The sequence below is a fragment of the Pseudophryne corroboree genome, chromosome 2 (genome assembly GCF_028390025.1).
Source record: "Pseudophryne corroboree isolate aPseCor3 chromosome 2, aPseCor3.hap2, whole genome shotgun sequence".
In the NCBI taxonomy this organism is placed as follows: Eukaryota; Metazoa; Chordata; class Amphibia; order Anura; family Myobatrachidae; genus Pseudophryne; species Pseudophryne corroboree.
This window is the reverse complement of record NC_086445.1, coordinates 436,203,847-436,218,809: the sequence shown is the minus strand read 5'-3', so window position 1 is coordinate 436,218,809 and position 14,963 is coordinate 436,203,847. Positions and strand designations below refer to the sequence as shown.

Below are 14,963 nucleotides of genomic sequence, written 5' to 3'. Positions count from 1 at the left end.
CTCAACACCACGTTAAGATCCCAAGGTGCCACTGGAGGCACAAAAGGGGGCTGGATATGCAGCACTCCCTTTACAAACATCTGAACTTCAGGTAGAGAAGCCAGCTCTTTTTGAAAGAATGGATAGGGCCAAAATCTGGACCTTAATGGAACCCAATTTTAGGCCCAAAGTCACTCCTGACTGTAGGAAGTGAAGGAAACGGCCCAGCTGGAATTCCTCCGTAGGGCATTCCTGGCCTCACACCAAGCAACATATTTTCGCCATATACGGTGATAATGTTGAGCTGTCACGTCCTTCCTAGCCATTATCAGCGTAGGAATAACCTCATCCGGAATGCCTTTCTCTGCTAGGATCCGGCGTTCAACCGCCATGCCGTCAAACGCAGCCACGGTAAGTCTTGGAACAGACAGGGCCCCTGTTGCAACAAGTCTTGTCTTAGAGGAAGAGGCCACGGGTCCTCTGTGAGCATTTCTTGCAGATCTGGATACCAAGTCCTTCTTGGCCAATCCGGAACAATGAGTATTGTTCTCACTCCTCTTTTTCTTATGATTCTCAGCACCTTGGGTATGAGAGGAAGAGGAGGAAATACATAGACCGACTGGAACACCCACGGTGTCACCAGTGCGTCCACAGCTATCGCCTGAGGGTCTCTTGACCTGGCGCAATACCTCTGTAGCTTTTTGTTGAGGCGGGATGCCATCATGTCCACCTGTGGCAGTTCCCACCGACTTGCAATCTGCGTGAAGACTTCTTGATGAAGTCCCCACTCTCCCGGGTGGAGGTCGTGCCTGCTGAGGAAGTCTGTTTCCCAGTTGTCCACTCCCGGGATGAACACTGCTGACAGTGCACTTACGTGATTCTCCGCCCAGCGAAGAATTCTGGTGGCTTCCGCCATTGCCACCCTGCTCCTTGTGCCGCCTTGTCGGTTTACATGAGCCACAGCGGTGATGTTGTCTGACTGAATCAGAACCGGTTGGTCGCGAAGCAGGGTCTCCGCTTGACGTAGGGTGTTGTATATGGCCCTTAGTTCCAGGATGTTGATGTGAGGGCAAGTCTCCTGACTTGACCACAGACCTTGGAAATTTCTTCCCTGTGTGACTGCTCCCCACCCTCGGAGGCTTGCATCCGTGGTCACCAGGACCCAGTCCTGAATGCCGAATCTGCGGCCCTCGAGAAGGTGAGCACTCTGCAGCCACCACAGGAGAGACACCCTGGCCCTGGGGGATAGGGTGATTAACCGATGCATCTGAAGATGTGATCCGGACCATTTGTCCAGCAAGTCCCATTGAAAGGTCCTCGCATGGAACCTGCCGAAGGGAATGGCCTCGTATGATGCCACCATCTTTCCCAGGACTCGAGTGCAGTGATGCACTGACACCTGTTTTGGTTTTAATAGGTTTCTGACCAGTGTCATGAGTTCCTGAGCCTTCTCCATCGGGAGATAAACCCTTTTCTGGTCTGTGTCCAGAATCATGCCCAGGAAAGGCAGACGAGTCCTACCAACTGCGACTTTGGAATATTTAGAATCCAGCCGTGTTGCCGTAATACTTCCAGAGAACGTGCTACGCTGATCAGCAACTGCTCTCTTGACCTCGCTTTTATGAGGAGATCGTCCAAGTATGGGATAATTGTGACCCCTTGCTTCCGCAGGAGTACCATCATTTCCGCCATTACCTTGGTAAATATTCTCGGAGCCGTGGAGAGACCAAACGGCAACGTCTGAAATTGGTAATGACAATCCTGTACCACAAATCTGAGGTACGCCTGATGAGGTGGATAAATGGGGACATGAAGGTATGCATCCTCTATGTCCAGAGACACCATAAAATCCCCCCCTTCCAGGCTTGCGATGACCGCTCTCAGCGATTCCATCTTGAACCGGAACCTTTTCAGGTACATGTTTAGGGATTTTAAATTCAATATGGGTCTGACCGAACCGTCCGGTTTCGGTACTACAAACATGGTCGAATAATAACCCCTTCCTTGTTGAAGGAGGGGAACCTTGACCACCACCTGTTGAAGATACAATTTGTGAATTGCAGTTAACACTATTACCCTCTCGAGGGGGGAAGCTGGCAGGGCCGATTTGAGGTATCGGTGAGGGGGCATCTCTTCGAATTCCAGCTTGTATCCCTGAGACACAATATCTATTGCCCAGGGATCCAACTGGGAGTGAACCCACTTGTGGCTGAAATTTCGGAGACGCGCCCCCACCGGGCCTAGCTCCGCCTGTGGAGCCCCAGCGTCATGCGGTGGATTTTGTGGAAGCCAGGGAGGACTTCTGTTCCTGGGAACCAGCTGTGTTGTGCAGCTTCTTTCCTCTGCCCCTGGCAAGAAAGGACGCACCTCGGACTTTCTTGCTTTTCTGTGATCGAAAGGACTGCATTTGGTAATACGGTGCTTTCTTAGGCTGTGAGGAAACATATGGCAAAAAATTTGACTTTCCAGCAGTAGCTGTGGAGACCAGGTCCGAGAGACCCTCCCCAAACAATTCCTCACCCTTGTAAGGTAAAACCTCCATCTGCCTTTTTGAATCGGCATCACCTGTCCATTGCCGAGTCCACAGGACCCTTCTGGCAGAAATCGACATAGCATTTATTCTAGAACCCAGTAGACTAATGTCTCTTTGAGCATATCTCATATATAGGACAGCGTCTTTTATATGCCCCAGGGTCAATAATATAGTATCCTTGTCTAAGGTATCAAGTTACTCAGACAGGGTGTCCGTCCATGCTGCTACAGCACTACACACCCAGGCCGACGCGATCGCCGGCCTCAGTAAGGTACCTGAATGTGTATAAATGGACTTCAGGGTACCCTCCTGCCTTCTTTCCGCAGCATCTTTGAGGGTAGCCGTATCCTGTGACGGCAGGGCTACCTTCTTGGATAAGCGTGTTAAAGCTTTGTCCACCCTAGGGGAGGATTCCCAGCGTAACCTGTCCGTTGGCGGGAAAGGATACGCCATAAGAATCCGTTTGGAAATCTGCAGTTTTTTATCTGGAGATTCCCAAGCCTTTTCACATAACTCATTTAGCTCGTGTGCCTCTTTTCCCCATACATATGAACCCTCTTGTCAGGGACTGGGGTCTCCTCTGTGATGTGCAATACATCCTTAATTGCTATAATCATATAACGGATGGATTTAGCCAATTTTGGCTGTAACTTTGCATCATCGTAATCGACACTGGAATCAGAATCCATGTCGGTATCTGTGTCAACAATTTGGGATAGTGGGCGCTTCTGAGACATAGGATCATAGACATAGGCCTCTGCGACATAGGATCAGGCACGGGCTGAGACCCTGACTGTCATAAGGCTTCAGCTTTTTTCAACCTTTTATGCAAGGAATTAACATTATCATTTAAAACCTTCCACATATCCATCCAATCAGGTGTCGGCGCAGTCGGCGGAGACACCACATTCATTTGCTCCCGCTCTGCTTCCACATAGCCTTCCTCGTCAAACATGTCGACACAAGCGTACCGACACACCACACACACAGGGAATGCCCTTTTTGAAGACAGTTCCCCCACAAGGCCCTTTGGAGAGACAGAGAGAGAGTATGCCAGCACACACCCCAGCGCTATAAACCCAGGAATAACACAGTAACTTAATGTTAACCCAGTAGCTGCTGTTATATTGATTTTGGCGCCTAATTATGTGTCCCCCCTCTCTTTTTACCCTCTTCTACCGTGTATCTGCAGGGGAGAGCCTGGGGAGCTTCCTCTCAGCGGAGCTGTGGAGAAAAAATGGTGCTGGTGAGTGCTGAGGAAGAAGCCCCGCCCCCTCGACGGCGGGCTTCTGTCCCGCTTAAATATGTATTTTCTTGGCGGAGGCTCATACAGTGCCCAACTGTATATATGTTCACTTTTGCCAAAAAGAGGTCCAAATTCTGCCCAGGGCGCCCCCCCCCCTGCGCCCTTACAGTGACCGGAGTATGTGAGGTGTGTGGGAGCAATGGCGCACAGCTGCAGTGCTGTGCGTTACCTCAGTGAAGACCGGAGTCTTCTGCCGCCGATTTCGAAGTCTTCTTGCTTCTCATACTCACCCGGCTTCTGTCTTCCGGCTCTGCGAGGGGGACGGCGGCGCGGCTCTAGGATCGGACGACGAGGGTGAAATCCTGTGTACGATCCCTCTGGAGCTAATGGTGTCCAGTAGCCTAAGAAGCAGGACCTAGCTTCAGAGAGTAGGGCTGCTTCTCTCCCCTCTGTCCCACGATGCAGGGTGTCTGTTGCCAGCAGAGCTCCCTGAAAATAAAAAACCTAACAAAATACTTTCTCACAGCAAGCTCAGGAGAGATCACTGAAAAGCACCCAGCTCATCCGGGCACAGATTCAAACTGAGGTCTGGAGGAGGGACATAGAGGGAGGAGCCAGAGCACACCAGAATCTAAATTCTTTCTTAAAGTGCCCATGTCTCCTGCGGAGCCCGTCTATTCCCCATGGTCCTTACGGAGTCCCCAGCATCCACTAGGACGTTAGAGAAAGGAGGTTTAATATTATTATTATCCTTAATTTATATGGCGCCACAAGGGTTCCGCCTCGCCCAATTACAGAGTACATAAACAAATAAACAGGAAAACAGCAATTTACAGTTGATGACAGTATAGGACAAGTACAGGGTAAATAAACATAGTTCAGCAGATGACACTGTAATAAGTATCAGGTGGCAGAAGACTGATGGATTTGGTGCAGTTGAAGATTATTAAAGTAAGAAAGGATAAGCACACGAGGGAAGAGGGCCCTGCTCGTGAGAGCTTACATTCTAAAGGGGAGGGGTAGACAGACAGGGGTGACACAGATGGGGTACATAGAGAGCGTAGAACAGAGGGTTAGGATGAGATTTGGCTGGGTTTGGTGAAGAAGTGGGTCTTGAGAGCCCATTTGAAGTTTTGTAGAGAGGTGGAGAGTCTGAGGGGGAGAGGTAGGGAATTCCAGAGAAGTGGTGCAGCAAGAAAAAAATCTTGGAGGTAGGAGTGGGAGGAAGTAATCCGTAGGCAGGAGAGTCGGCGTGCATTAGCAGAGCGGGTGGGAGTGTAAAGGGAGATAAGGTCAGAGATGTAGATAGGAGAGGAGTGGGTGAGGGCTTTGTAAGCGAGTGTGAGAAGCTTGAAATGGATTCTGAAAGGGAAGGGGAGCCAGTGAAGGTCTAGTAAGAGAGGAGAGGTAGACGTAGTGCGTTTGGTGAGGAAGATGAGCCGGGCAGCAGCAATGAGGATAGATTGGAGTGGAGAGAGGTATCTGTCAGGAATGCCAATCAGGAGCAGATTACAGTAGTCCAGTCTGGAGATGACCAGTGAGTGGATAAGAGTCTTAGTAGCATCCTGGGTCAGAAAGGGTCTGATCCTGGAAATATTTTTTAGATGAAAATGGCAGGTTTGTGAGAGGTGCTGAATGTGTGGTTTGAAGGAGAGGGAGGAGTCAAGGATTATTTCAAGACAGCGCACTTGGGGGCTAGAGGAGATAGTAGTGCCATCAATAGATAATGAGATTGTAGGAGGTGAGGTTATGCGGGAGGGAGGGAAGATGATCAGCTCGGTCTTAGACATGTTAAGTTTAAGAAAGCGCTGGGACATCCAGGAAGAGGTAGCAGAGAGACAGTTGGAGATACGAGTGAGGAGAGCAGGGGAGAGGTCTGGAGAGGAAAGATAGATTTGGGTGTCATCAGCATTGGAAACCAAAAGAACTAATGAGCTTACCTAGTGAGGACGTACAGAGAGAGAAGAGGACCAAGGACAGAACCTTGGGGTACCCCTACAGTTAGTGGAAGTGAGGGGGAGGTGGAGTCATGAGAGGAGACAGAGAAAGAATGGTCAGAAAGGTAGGAGGACAGCCAAGAGAGGGCAGTGTCACGCAGACCAATGGAGTGAAGAATTTGCAGTCGGAGAGGATGGTCCACAGTGTCAAAAGCAGCAGAGAGATCAAGTAGAATAAGTATAGAGTAGTGTCCCTAAGATTTAGCAGCATGGAGGTCATTGCATACTTTTGTAAGGGCAGTTTCAGTGGAGTGGAGAGGACGGAAGCCAGACTGGAATGGGTCAATCAGTGAGTGTGAGGAAAGAAAGGAAGTAAGGCGGTTGTAGACAATACGCTCAAGGAGTTTGGAGGCAAAAGGGAGGAGAGAGATGGGTCGGTAGTTGGAGAGAGTGTTTGTTTGGATCAAGGGTAGATTTTTTAAGAATAGGAGAGATGAGTGCATGCTTGAAGGCAGTGCCTGATGAGAGGGATAGATTGAGAAGGTGGGAAAGATGGGAACAAGCAGAAGGAGAGAGGTAGCGGAGGAGGCGGGAGGGGATAGGGTAAAGTGGGGAGGTGGTGAGGGGACAGGAACGAATGACGGCCATGACTTCCTCTCCAGATGTATGGGAGAAAGATGTCAGAGTAGGTGCGAGGGATGGGGAGGGTTGGTAAGGGATGGGAGAAAGCTGGTTACTGATGGTCTGATGTGATGTCCTGACGTATGGAGTCAATTTTGGATGTGAAGTAAGAGGCAAAGTCAAGAGCAGAGAGTGAGGAAGGGAGACGAGGTGGAGGTGGGACCCCGGTGTAAACAGTCACCGCACCTGGAGTCTCCTTTGGCATCTGTTAGGGGGTGGCGGTATGCTGCTGGCGTGTGCACACACAGTGTGGTGTGTGAAACAGCAGCTCAGGAGCTCAGTGTCCTGTCAGTGGGATTACGAGCCAATAACCCTCAGGAGATAAGTTCGGTCCTCCCCCGATTCCCAAGACGTAGGTAGACTGGTTGCCAACCATTACTACCTGAAAATAATAAACTACATCAAAACCTGAAGAAAACTCTTAGAGCTCTCTAACAATGCACCAGGCTCCTTGGGCACAGTTTTCTAAACTGAGTCTGCTAGGAGGGGCATAGAGGGTAGGAGCCAGCACACACTATCAATTTCTTAAAGTGCCCAGGCTCCAATGGACCCGATCTATACCCCCACGGTACTAAAGTACATTCCCCAGTATCCACTAGGACGTTAGAGAAATCAGATTTGTACAAGCCGAAGTCAGATTGTACCATTTATCAAGATGGTAGCATTTGTGGAAAAGCAGATGTCTGCCCAGTCTCTGTACAGGAGATGGGACTAGCGAGGGCATGGACTAGTCTTGTGGAGCAGGGCAGAGACAATATTATTAAAAATAAGAATTTACTCACCGGTAATTCTATTTCTCGTAGTCCGTAGTGGATGCTGGGAACTCCGTAAGGACCATGGGGAATAGACGGGCTCCGCAGGAGACTGGGCACTCTAAAGAAAAGATTAGGTACTATCTGGTGTGCACTGGCTCCTCCCTCTATGCCCCTCCTCCAGACCTCAGTTAGGGAAACTGTGGCCGGACGAGCTGACATTACAAGGAAAGGAAATTTGAATCCAGGGTAAGACTCATACCAGCCACACCAATCACACCGTATAACTTGTGATAACCTTACCCAGTTAACAGTATGAACAACAACTGAGCCTCACTCCACGGATGGCTCATAACAATAACCCTTATTTAAGCAATAACTATATACACGTATTGCAGAAAGTCCGCACTTGGGACGGGCGCCCAGCATCCACTACGGACTACGAGAAATAGAATTACCGGTGAGTAAATTCTTATTTTCTCTGACGTCCTAGTGGATGCTGGGAACTCCGTAAGGACCATGGGGATTATACCAAAGCTCCCAAACGGGCGGGAGAGTGCGGATGACTCTGCAGCACCGAATGAGCAAACACAAGGTTCTCCTCAGCCAGGGTATCAAACTTGTAGAACTTTGCAAATGTGTTTGAACCCGACCAAGTAGCCGCTCGGCAAAGCTGTAAAGCCGAGACCCCTCGGGCAGCCGCCCAAGAAGAGCCCACCTTCCTTGTGGAATGGGCTTTTACTGATTTTGGATGCGGCAATCCAGCCGCAGAATGAGCTAGCTGAATCGTGCTACAGATCCAGCGCGCAATAGTTTGCTTTGAAGCAGGAGCACCCAGCTTGTTGGGTGCATGCAGGATAAACAGAGAGTCAGTCTTCCTGACTCCAGCCGTTCTGGAAACATATATTTTCAAAGCCCTGACTACGTCCAGTAACTTGGAGTCCTCCAAGTCCCGAGTAGCCGCAGGCACCACAATAGGTTGGTTCAAATGAAACGATACCACCTTTGGGAGAAATTGGGGACGAGTCCTCAATTCTGCCCTGTCCATATGGAAGATCAGATATGGGCTTTTACATGACAAAGCCGCCAATTCCGACACACGCCTAGCCGATGCTAAGGCCAACAGCATGACCACTTTCCACGTGAGATACTTTAGTTCCACGGTCCTAAGTGGCTCAAACCAGTGGGATTTCAGGAAATCCAACACAACGTTAAGATCCCAGGGTGCCACTGGTGGCACAAAAGGGGGCTGAATATGCAGCACTCCATTTACAAACGTCTGAACCTCAGGCAGTGAAGCCAGTTCTTTTTGAAAGAAAATGGATAGGGCCGAAATCTGGACCTTTATGGACCCCAATTTTAGGACCATAGTCACCCCTGACTGTAGGAAGTGCAGGAAACGACCCAGCTGGAATTCCTCTTTAGGGGCCTTCATGGCCTCACACCAAGCAACATATTTTCGCCATATACGGTGATAATGCTTTGCTGTCACGTCTTTCCTAGCCTTTATCAGCGTAGGAATAACTTCATCCGGAATGCCTTTTTCAGCTAGGATCCGGCGTTCAACCGCCATGCCGTCAAACGCAGCCGCGGTAAGTCTTGGAACAGACAGGGCCCTTGTTGCAGCAGGTCCTGTCTGAGAGGCAGAGGCCATGGGTCCTCTGTGCGCATTTCTTGCAGTTCCGGGTACCAAGTCCTTCTTGGCCAATCCGGAACAATGAGTATTGTTCTTATTCCTCTCTTTTTACTATTCTCAGTACCTTGGGTATGAGAGGAAGAGGAGGAAACACATATACCGACTGGTACACCCACGGTGTCACTAGGGCGTCCACAGCTATCACCTGAGGGTCCCTTGACCTGGCGCAATATCTTTTTAGCTTTTTGTTGAGGCGGGACGCCATTATGTCCACCTGTGGCAGTTCCCATCGCTTTGCGATCTGTGTGAAGACTTCTTGATGAAGTCCCCACTCTCCCGGGTGGAGGTCGTGTCTGCTGAGGAAGTCTGCTTCCCAGTTGTCCACTCCGGGAATGAACACTGCTGACAGTGCTTACACGTGATTCTCCGCCCACCGAAGAATCTTTGTGACTTCCGCCATTGCCATCCTGCTTCTTGTGCCGCCCTGGCGGTTTACATGGGCGACCGCCGTGATGTTGTCTGACTGAATCAGTACTGGCCGGTTTCGAAGCAGGGGCTCTGCTTGACTCAGGGCGTTGTAAATGGCCCTTAGTTCCAGTATATTTATGTGTAGAGAAGTCTCCAGACTTGACCACAGCCCTTGGAAGTTTCTTCCCTGAGTGACTGCCCCCCATCCTCGGAGGCTTGCATCCGTGGTCACCAGGACCCAGTCCTGTATGCCGAACCTGCGGCCCTTGAGAAGGTGAGCACTCTGCAGCCACCACAGAAGAGACACCCTGGCCCTTGGGGACAGGGTGATCAGCCGATGCATCTGAAGATGCGATCCGGACCACTTGTCCAACAGATCCCACTGAAAGATCCTCGCATGGAACCTGCCGAAGGGAATGACTTCGTATGAAGCCACCATCTTTCCCAGGACTCGCGTGCAGTGATGCACCGATACCTGTTTTGGTTTCAGGAGGTCCCTGACCAGAGATGCTAATTCCTGGGCCTTCTCCACCTGGAGAAACACCTTCTTCTGTTCTGTGTCCAGACTCATGCCCAGGAAAAGCAGACGCGTCGTAGGAATCAGCTGCGTCTTTGGAACATTCAGAATCCAGCCGTGCTGTTGCAACACTTCCTGAGAGAGTGCTACGCTGATCAACAACTGCTCCCTGGACCTCGCCTTTATGAGGAGATCGTCCAAATACGGGATAATTATAACTCCCTTCTGCCGAAGGAGTATCATCATTTCGGCCATTACCTTGGTAAATATTCTCGGTGCCGTGGACAGGCCAAACGGCAACGTCTGGAACTGGTAATGACAGTCCTGTACCACAAACCTGAGGTACTCCTGGTGAGGTGGGTAAATGGGGACATGCAAGTAAGCATCTTTGATGTCCAGCGACACCATAAAATCCCCCTCTTCCAGGCTTGCAATAACCGCTCTGAGAGATTCCATTTTGAACTTGAATTTCTTTATATAAGTGTTCAAGGATTTTAAATTCAGAATGGGTCTCACCGAACAGTCCGGTTTCGGTACCACAAACATTGTGGAATAGTAACCCCTTCCCTGTTGAAGGAGGGGGACCCTGACAATCACTTGCTGGAGGTACAGCTTGTGAATTGCCGCCAGTACTACCTCCCTTTCCATGGGGGAAGCTGGCAAGGCTGATTTGAGGTAACGGCAGGGGGGAGTCGCTTTGAATTCCAGCTTGTATCCCTGAGATACAATTTGTATAGCCCAGAGATCCACCTGTGAGCAAACCCACTGGTTGCTGAAGTTTCGGAGACGCGCCCCCACCGCACCTGGCTCCGCCTGTGGAGCCCCAACGTCATGCGGTGGACTTAGTGGAAGCAGGGGAGGACTTTTGTTCCTGGGAACTGGCTGCATGGTGCAGCTTCTTACCTCTACCCCTGCCTCTGGCAAGAAAGGATGCGCCCCTGACCCTCTTGCCTTTTTGGGAACGAAAGGACTGCATTTGATAATACGGTGCTTTCTTAGGCTGTGAGGAAACCTGAGGCAAGAAAGTCGACTTTCCAGCTATCGCTGTAGACACGTGATCCGACAGACCGTCCCCAAACAATTCCTCACCCTTATAAGGCAAAACCTCCATGTGTTTTTTAGAATCAGCATCTCCTGTCCATTGCCGAGTCCATAAGACCCTCCTGGCAGAAATGGACATAGCATTAATTCTAGAGCCCAGCAGGCAAATGTCCCTCTGAGCATCCCGCATATATAAGACGACGTCTTTGATATGGCCCAGGGTTAGCAAAACAGTATCTCTGTCGAGGGAATCTATGTCGTCTAACAGAGTATCTGTCCACGCTGCTACAGCACTACACATCCAGGCTGAAGCAATAGCAGGTCTCAGTAGAGTACCAGAGTGGGTATACACTGACTTCAGGATAGCTTCCTGTTTTCTGTCCGCAGGCTCCTTTAGGGCGGCCGTATCCTGAGACGGCAGGGCCACCTTTTTAGATAAGCGTGTCAGTGCCTTGTCCACCCTAGGGGATGTTTCCCAACGTAACCTGTCCGTTGGCGGGAAAGGGTACGCCATCAGTAACCTCTTAGAAATCACTAATTTCTTATCAGGGGAACTCCACGCTTCTTCACACAATTCATTTAATTCATCAGATGGGGGAAAAGTCACTGGCTGCTTTTTCTCCCCAAACATATAAACCCTCTTGGTATTAACAGGGTTAATCTCAGAAATGTGTAATACATCTTTCATTGCAATAATCATGTATCGGATGGCCTTGGTCATTTTAGACTGTAAATGTGCCTCATCATCGTCGACACTGGAGTCGGACTCCGTGTCGACATCTGTGTCAACCATCTGAGATAGAGGGCGTTTATGAGCCCCTGACGGTTTCTGAGTCACCTGGGCAGGCGCGGGCTGAGACCCCGGCTGTCCCAGGGCTGCAGCGTCAAACCTTTTATGTAAGGAGTTTACATTGTCATTTAAGACCTTCCACATATCCATCCAATCAGGTGTCGGCCCCGGCGGGGGCGACACCACACTTATCTGCCCTTGCTCCACCTCCACGTAACCCTCCTCATCAAACATGTCGACACAGCCGTACCGACACACCGCACACACACAGGGAATGCTCAGACTGAGGACAGGACCCCACAAGTCCTTTGGGGAGACAGAGAGAGAGTATGCCAGCACACACCACAGCGCTATATAACACAGGGATTATCACTGATAATAAGTGATTTACCCAATAGCTGCTTTATATGTCTTATTTGCGCCTAAATTTATGTGCCCCCCCCCCCCTCTCTTTTTAACCCGTCTTGTACCTGGATACTGCAGGGGAGAGCCTGGGGAGTTGCTTCTAGCGGAGCTGTGAAGAGAAAATGGCGCTGGTGTGCTGAGGAAGAAGGCCCCGCCCCCTCAGCGGCGGGCTTCTGTCCCGCTTTGTGTGTGAAAAAATGGCGGGGTTTTTTACATATATACAGTGCCAGACTGTATATATGTATTTTTATGCCAAATGGTACTTCAATTGCAGCCCAGGGCGCGCCCCCCCCCCCCCCCCCACCCCCCCAGCGCCCTGCACCCTACAGTGACCGGAGTGTGTAAGTGTGCTGGGAGCAATGGCGCACAGCTGCGGTGCTGTGCGCTACCTTAATGAAGACAGGAGTCTTCAGCCGCCGATTTCGTCGTCTTCAAGCTTCTGTTCTTCTGGCTCTGCGAGGGGGACGGCGGCGCGGCTCCGGGAACGGACGATCGAAGACAGGTGCCTGTGTTCGAACCCTCTGGAGCTAATGGTGTCCAGTAGCCTAAGAAGCACAAGCTAGCTGCAAGCAGGTAGGTTTGCTTCTCTCCCCTTAGTCCCACGTAGCAGTGAGTCTGTTGCCAGCAGAAGCTCACTGAAAATAAAAAACCTAATAAATACTTTCTTTACTAGTAAGCTCAGGAGAGCCCACTAGGAGCACCCAGCTCTGGCCGGGCACAGATTCTAACTGAGGTCTGGAGGAGGGGCATAGAGGGAGGAGCCAGTGCACACCAGATAGTACCTAATCTTTTCTTTAGAGTGCCCAGTCTCCTGCGGAGCCCGTCTATTCCCCATGGTCCTTACGGAGTTCCCAGCATCCACTAGGACGTCAGAGAAATTAGATAATGGGTTGAGTCTTTAGGGGGCGCTCCATGCTGTCTGGAGGGGCACATCGCCATTTTGGCACCACAAATAGACTTGAAGTTTGCACTAGATCAGCGCTGGCAATCTTTTGGTAATATCCCATGCATAATAACATCTCTTTTGCACTTTGGCAAAGTAGTGTATTTAAGGATACATCAAGTGATATAATAAAGCCTGCACAATCTCAACACAAAGTCATGATTAAGAAAATAACTAAAATGAGGCTATACTGAGGAGTACATGGTGTGAACCAAGGATGCGTTATACCTACAATGTTCTGTTTTCAAGAAGAGGGTAAGAGTGCGTTTTGAATTGCTTTGGTCTCTAATTTGTTTCATTATTAATAAAACAATAATGGTCCTGAGACAAAATGACTATGGTGCTCATTTCTAATAAAGAGATGCTGGTAGGCATTACAGTTGTTACCTCTGCAAGCTGAAACAATGCTGATGTCCCAAACTGCTTAGCTGATGCGGATGAATCGGAATGTGATGAGCTTGAGGAAATCTACACTCGAAACCAACAAACACATCAGTCACACAATGGAAAAATAATAAGAATTTACTTACCGATAATTCTATTTCTCGTAGTCCGTAGTGGATGCTGGGAACTCCGTAAGGACCATGGGGAATAGCGGCTCCGCAGGAGACTGGGCACAAAAGTAAAAGCTTTAGGACTACCTGGTGTGCACTGGCTCCTCCCCCTATGACCCTCCTCCAAGCCTCAGTTAGGATACTGTGCCCGGACGAGCGTACACAATAAGGAAGGATATTGAATCCCGGGTAGGACTCATACCAGCCACACCAATCACACCGTACAACCTGTGATCTGAACCCAGTTAACAGCATGATAACAGAGGAGCCTCTGAAAAATAAGAATTTACTTACCGATAATTCTATTTCTCGGAGTCCGTAGTGGATGCTGGGGTTCCTGAAAGGACCATGGGGAATAGCGGCTCCGCAGGAGACAGGGCACAAAAAGTAAAGCTTTACGATCAGGTGGTGTGTACTGGCTCCTCCCCCCATGACCCTCCTCCAAGCCTCAGTTAGGTACTGTGCCCGGACGAGCGTACACAATAAGGAAGGATTTATGAATCCCGGGTAAGACTCATACCAGCCACACCAATCACACCGTACAACCTGTGATCTAAACCCAGTTAACAGTATGATAACAGCGGAGCCTCTGAAAAGATGGCTCACAACAATAATAACCCGATTTTTGTAACTATGTACAAGTAATGCAGATAATCCGCACTTGGGATGGGCGCCCAGCATCCACTACGGACTCCGAGAAATAGAATTATCGGTAAGTAAATTCTTATTTTCTCTATCGTCCTAGTGGATGCTGGGGTTCCTGAAAGGACCATGGGGATTATACCAAAGCTCCCAAACGGGCGGGAGAGTGCGGATGACTCTGCAGCACCGAATGAGAGAACTCCAGGTCCTCCTTAGCAAGGGTATCAAATTTGTAGAATTTTACAAACGTGTTCTCCCCCGACCACGTAGCCGCTCGGCAGAGTTGTAATGCCGAGACCCCTCGGGCAGCCGCCCAAGAAGAACCCACCTTCCTTGTGGAGTGGGCTTTTACCGATTTTGGCTGTGGCAGGCCTGCCACAGAATGTGCAAGCTGAATCGTACTACAAATCCAGCGAGCAATAGTCTGCTTAGACGCAGGAGCGCCCAACTTGTTGGGAGCATATAGTATAAACAGCGAGTCAGATTTTCGGACTCCAGCTGTCCTTGAAATGTATATTTTTAAAGCTCTGACAACGTCCAACAACTTGGAGTCTTCCAAGTCGCTTGTAGCCGCAGGCACTACAATAGGTTGGTTCAGATGAAATGCTGACACCACCTTAGGGAGAAAATGCGGACGAGTCCGCAGTTCTGCCCTGTCCGAATGGAAAATCAGATATGGGCTTTTGTAAGATAAAGCTGCCAGTTCTGACACTCTCCTGGCCGAAGCCAGGGCTAGTAGCATGGTCACTTTCCATGTGAGATATTTCAAATCCACAGTTTTTAGTGGTTCAAACCAATGAGATTTGAGAAAGTCCAAAACAACATTGAGATCCCACGGT

The 14,963-nt window shown here is 49.8% G+C and overlaps 1 protein-coding gene across 5 annotated transcripts in view; it reads right to left on the bottom strand.

The window, feature by feature from the left end:
- Nucleotides 1–14,963, bottom strand: part of BBX (BBX high mobility group box domain containing) — a 244,701-nt gene that overhangs the window by 87,178 nt on the left and 142,560 nt on the right. For 4 of the 5 annotated variants that reach the window (XM_063953620.1, XM_063953619.1, XM_063953622.1 and 1 more), the window contains one exon: nucleotides 13,316–13,396. The exons of the other annotated variant lie outside the window; for it this stretch is intronic. In XM_063953620.1, coding sequence (XP_063809690.1) covers nucleotides 13,316–13,396 — 81 coding nt within the window. The remainder of the gene's footprint in view (nucleotides 1–13,315; nucleotides 13,397–14,963) is intronic. 5 annotated transcript variants of the gene reach the window in all.